Source organism: Aspergillus homomorphus (assembly GCF_003184865.1).
Source record: "Aspergillus homomorphus CBS 101889 unplaced genomic scaffold BO97scaffold_7, whole genome shotgun sequence".
Classification (NCBI taxonomy): domain Eukaryota; kingdom Fungi; phylum Ascomycota; class Eurotiomycetes; order Eurotiales; family Aspergillaceae; genus Aspergillus; species Aspergillus homomorphus.
In genome coordinates this window covers 519,214-525,213 of record NW_020291893.1, presented here as the reverse complement: position 1 = coordinate 525,213, position 6,000 = coordinate 519,214, and the positions used below count along the sequence as shown (strand labels likewise).

General features: G+C 50.0%; 1 protein-coding gene across 1 annotated transcript; it reads right to left on the bottom strand.

Moving 5' to 3' along the window:
• Nucleotides 1-3,914: 3,914 nt before the first annotated feature.
• On the bottom strand, nucleotides 3,915-4,959 carry BO97DRAFT_260344 (uncharacterized protein). Its single transcript, XM_025690895.1, has one exon. It carries the CDS (start codon nucleotides 4,615-4,617, stop codon nucleotides 4,090-4,092), a length of 528 nt encoding a protein of 175 aa, XP_025554064.1. The 5' UTR covers nucleotides 4,618-4,959; the 3' UTR covers nucleotides 3,915-4,089.
• Nucleotides 4,960-6,000: the final 1,041 nt, after the last annotated feature.

The window sequence follows — 6,000 nt, the reverse complement described above, 5'->3', positions numbered from 1 at the left end:
CTACTGTACTTTATTTTAAGATGGTAGATGGAAGTTCGAAGTTCGATCACTCAGGCATGGTCGGTCAACTACTAGCCTACCACTAATACTGGTACCCACCAGGTACCGTTGCAGGAACTTGTTCCCCGGGTTCCGACACTAGTCCAGCTATCCTGCATGGTTGATAAGTATTCTTTCTCTGGGCGTACGTCGAGTTCTATTGCCCGCGCCTGGCTGCAATAAGCGCAACCCTCACTCACCGTCCTGTATACCTACCTACCTAGTCTACCCAACTAAGCAACTAAGTGTACGGAGGAGTATAGGCATATTTTAGACCCATCACGAAGTATATATCCATCTCTTGACCAAGCAACCAAGCAACCAAGCCCATAAGTACAGTACCTAGTACCTACACCCCAACGGAAGCAACCCGCAACCCGCAACCTGCCTAGCCATCCATCCACCCGTCTCCGAAACCCATCCCGCGTCCCAAAGTCGGTGAAAGAATTTTTCTGTTCATTTCGGGGTGTACATCCGTGCACACCTGCGTGTCCTTCCTGCCTGTCCTTTGTTGAATGGTTCCGTGTTTCTTGGTAGTTCTTGACCGCTTTTACGTTGGGGGCTGGTCTTTGGGCTTCGTTTCTGGTGAGTATTTAGGGTAGATATCTTGGGTGCTTTAGGGATGGATGGATGTTACAGTACATATTGGATGGATCGGGCTGTCGCTATAGATCAAATCGAATGGATACCAACCCTATCACTATCACAACAATAACAGAAAGCCCCGCCCCACCCACCATCCACAAACAGAAAAGAAATCGAACACAGGACGGGAAGAATAGGAAGCCTAGGTTTCTATCCACTGGACTAGCTTAAGTTATGCTGCTGTAGATTTCCCAGCAGCCTTTCTTTCTAGGAGTAATTTCTGCATCAATTTCGTTGATATTCTTGGGGATTGTGCGTTGTCTTCGCTAAAGGTGAAGACAGGGTTTGAGGTGTCTTGACCTACTTGTCGGCGTTCTAGACGGTCGAGGCGCACCCAGCGGCGCTCTATTTTAAGGATGGATTCGGTAGTTAGCTTGGTCTGTGGGTTTGCTTCAAAGGTTTGGGTGGGCTGTGGGCATTCAATCGTGCGGGTATGTTTATTCTGTGGTGTTTGATGTTGTACTGTGTTTTTGTGTTTGGGTGTAGGTGTAGGTTCATCCTGTGGGATGTAGCTGGGAGGTATACAACAGTGGCCAGCCGTCAGTCAGGGACTGCGTGCGACTGAGATGTCATGTTCAAGAAGCGGTACCGTGGTTCGCTCCCGTCTGCGGCTTCGGTTTCCGTGGTTCGTGGTGCTGCTTGTTCCTTATCTTTGTTTTGCCGGGGGGGAAAAATCTTGGAATTCGGCGGTGGGATTGGGGTAGTAGTTCTTCTTGTTGTTGATTGATTATTGTTTTGCGTGAGTGTTCTGTGGCTGTGATATCCTACCTACTAATTGTTGTGCTATTAATTCTTGGTATGGTTTGTGTTGTGGTGAGTAGGGTGTGGAAGATATATTTCGCGATAGGACAATGTATACACCACCGCATGATTATCTATAAACACATCTCAGCAACAAAGACTATATGCACTAGCAACGTGCCACAGAAGATGCGGGAAACATCTTACATTTAGTTCAACATCCATTTACCTTTTACAGATCTCAGTTCACTAGATATCTTACAGCATAAAACTATCCCAACACTTTCAACTACCCCCGCCAAATCTACAGCCAATTCTACAGTACACCAAAGAACACCTCCAACCAAGCAACCGCACCAAAACAACAACCACACCTAAGCCCAAATTCTAGAACAAACACAAAAACAAACCACCGAACCATCCGAACCCCTAAACCCAGACTGACCTGACCACTAAGTAATCAAGCCGAAACGCCGAGCAAAAGCAAGACACGTTACGCGTCCGTCGTTCAAGACCACCCCTCGGACTCCAGTCTCCGGGGTTCCCCGCCAGAGTTACATATTCTCAAGCGCCACAAGACTAGAAGGCTTCTCGAACGATGAGTGGGATTGAATGTGGTGGTGGGGAGGAGAGTGTAAGGCTTTCTGCGAATTGGATTCGACGCGTACGGGAGTTTGATCTTGGATATGAGAGGACCCGAAGTTACTCGCAGTTGGACATGTTACTGAAGGGGAAAAAAAGGGGTAATCAGGTAATGCGCGCGGGAAGAAATGAGGTTGAGTGCTGCCTTGTAATGTACCTGGCAGAGAGCTGAGCTGACTGACTGAGTTTGTGTACTATTGCTGGATTAGGTATAATGGGATACGCCCGTCCGTCCATCCATCCGCGTCGGCTCGGGATGGCCGGCCCTGGCCCTGGCTGGCCAGGCACACTTACTGGGAATGGATGATCGCGATCATCGCGGATGAATCAGCTAGTGTCCAGAGGCACTCTTTGTCTTGCCTAGTGTTGATTGGATTGTGCTGATTTTCGGGTGATTGGTTGTGCGAGGAGTCGAGGACATTCACTCTGATGGTGTGAGGTTTGCTCTCTCACCTCTATAATCGATGCCAACCGAGCCCTCGGAGGAATCAATAGAAAACACAATTGGGATGATAATGATGGTGATGATGATGATGATGATGATGATGATAACCGGGGTCTACAGACGTCATGGTCGCCGTCCAAATACCCTCCCTACGATGGTCGACGACAAACGGCTCCGTAGATGGCGCGGATTATACCACGGTTTCTACCTAGGCTGAGGCGGGCCCGGGGCTCGGTATTTGCGCCGGTTTACTCTCCGTGTGCGCACATGGTTCGCAACCCGTATATTGTGCATGGCTTACGCGAGAGAGGAGAGGTAGTTAACCTGCTTGATGACGAGCAAGTCAGTGGTCCTTCTTTTGATTTTCTTGCTTTCCGCGCGGTGCGATTGTATAATCCGCTATAGTGGCTTATTCTAAAGTCAGTAAGGCTGTGAGGGATGCACTCCCCCCCTCCCCCTTCTTGGTCCCTATCCTCGAGGTATGTATGCATATCCCCTTACAGAAGGTCTATCAATTATAAGTATCATGCAGGTTCATGCGATTCGCTATTGGCGGGTTGTTCGAGGGGCGAGCCGGGTGTTATTGGTGGGAGCTGGAAGACATCCCATCGCGTCTGGTCCTGCTCGTGTCGAATATCCTCCTTTAAGCTTATTGTATGCTGTCCTACAAGGGGTTGCCGGTTGCTTGGTTCGGAGTCGATGATCGCTGAGCCTTGCGCATCTTGGCCCCTCGGTGTCTTGGATCAGAGGGGGTGATTGGGCGGGATTTCTATGCGTCTACGGAGTATCGTATTCGGATTTCCTCTGATGGTTCGTGGTGTCTTACTTCGTGTCGGGATGTATACTCCTGGTCTCTCGTGGATGCGTGCGGTATGCGTATACCGAAGACACGAGAGTAGTTGGACTGATGTACAAGCCCAATAGCCTAAGGCTTAGTAGTAGAGTTGGATATCAGAGCATTCTCGATGCGATGGTGACGGGGACTCTGTCTAAGCGTTTCATCAATCAAACTCGTAGATTACCCAACGCACGCCACTATCACCATCTCCCCTACGACCACCTAACAAATACCTTCAAATCTCACATGTCAAACATAAGCATGAATCCCACCCCCAAACGTCGCTTGTATTCCATACTTACACAGTACCAATCCCACCCCAATCCACGTAATCAGCACCCTCACCCCTACAACAAAACCCACATCGCCCCAACTCTTACTAAAAGATAGACTATTTCCCCCTCCGCTCTTCCGGTGCCCTCCGGACATCGAGAACGATGGAACAAGCCAAGACACAATGTCGCTAGGCTGAAGGCCCATAATCCTTTTAATCTGAAACCCGCCACCACGCCCCCCTTAGTCCCCGTCGCACACGAGGATTACCGATTGCTTATGACTTGAAGCACGTGGCGGATATGCCGGTGTCTGTATGATATCAAAACCTTTTTACTCGTACCTCCTCCGGTGGGGACTTTGCTTTCCATTCTCGGACTCTGCACTGGTTCTCGGGTTGGTTATGGGCTTGCGCTAGGGTTGGATGGTTCCGTGGGGTGGTGGGTTGGGGATGCCTCCTGTGGGATCAGGTATAATCTGATTCGGGGACTCTGAGAGGGTGATGGAGGTGTCCTTTGCGTGGCGCGAGGATTGGGTCGGTCGATTGAGCATTGGGGAGGGTATGAGGTGATGGCGATGGCGACGGTGATCTTCGGTTGCTTGTCGGGTTTTCTGAGGTGGGGTGGATGTGCTGAGTGTGTCTGTTGTCCTCCGGGGGTGGTTGGTGTATAGACTTGGTCTGGATGAGTGGAGGGAAGGGGTTTAGCTGCTGCGTTCTGCTGATGTTCGGAGGGAGTTTGGGTTTGATTGTGGCGGCTAGGGCTGACGGGTGCATGGGCTGTATCTGGTGAGAGTTTTGGGCTTGGGATGACGAGGCTTCGGCGATGCTCTTAGTTGCGCTGCTAGCACGGGGGGTTTTGATGTCCCTCTTTGTTTTAAATGATCCGGGATGATGGCGTAGTCGTGCGGCAGTCTTTTCATTGTGTGATATTCCTTCCGCTGTTGTGATATTGCATCTCGTATGTTGGAGATCCATGGGTAGTTTTGATATCATAGAGTGTGGGTGTGGTGGTGAATTGTATTCAAGTAGGTTGCTCCGCTGAGTAGTCCTATCGTTTGAGTTTCTGCAAAGTCAGTGGTCAGAAACGATGGTTATATCTGGAGCTTCGCGGTTAGCTTCTTGCAGTGAGAATGTGTAGAAGCCATTGGTCTGGTCCAGTAATAATCTGAGTTGGTGTACTCCGTAAAGCAGTTGCTAACGACGCAAGCACTGTTGTATGTTAAAGTAGTTGTGTGAAAGTTGTGTGGCTCAGGATACTGCAGTATATTGGAGATCTGTTGATGATATCCATTGAAGGCATTATTTGCCGGAGCGAGACATGGTAAACTGGCACTGGTATTCGAAGCGAGACATGGTAGACAAACCCTAGTATACCTATTCATAGTCGCACCCAGCCTCTGCAAGCTAGTCTACCTTCGAGCGTCAGGAAAGTAGCCCCCAGCAAAGGTCCCCTGATGATAGCAAACTGCATGATTGGTGGCTGTAGCATATTCAGGATGACGCTAGTATAGCACAAATTCAAGCTCACATATCGAGTGCCTCGTTGCCCGAGGGCTGATTCCATAATCATCGCGCCCAAAAATTAGGATTCGATCAACACAAGGCATACGTTGCCGACATCATGATCCCGGGACATGCGACTAGTGCCATGCACGAGGAGAGGGGAATGTGGTGACTTATGCAGGTTACAATGCATCTCATGTCTCAGGAGAGAGCTTGTCCGATAGCCTATCGTCAGCTAAGTCGACTGGGGAAATTTCCCCCCGTGCTGACGAGCATCAAGTCAGTCGACGTTCCAGTACAAAACCAAAATAATGCCGTGAGCACCAAGGCTGTTTACCAGAACAGGTGCAACCATGACCCCATCTTCAGAGATCGAAGCAGTCTCGCCATGGTGATGATGGCGCCCCCAGCCGCTGAAACGTTTGCTGCCGTTGACATGCACTTGTCAAACATCATCCTAGTCAAGGCCCAAAGGGGGGAGGGACATTTCGACCGATATCTACGCATACTTGCCAATAATAACAACAGGGGTCATTCTTGTGATGAAAGTACTGTACGTCTAGACAAGCGCCATATTAACGGCTGCGGCGTCACTTCTTCACCTGTCTCGTCCTCAATCCCTCGCAGGAGTCTACGTATCTCCGCGGCGCTTGATAGGCTGGACGTATAGCACAGCACCCTTAGGCCTGGCATATGCGGTATCACAGGGCAGAGGGCCAGGACGGGACATCAGCGATAACAAATGATCACCCATTCAGAAAACGGTCCAGGGTCCGCGATATGCAATGTCGTCAGAGGTGTTCGAGGCGCTGACAGGGACGGGTTGGTGGCCAACAATAGCTTTCATCATCATCATCCTCATCATCCTCATCA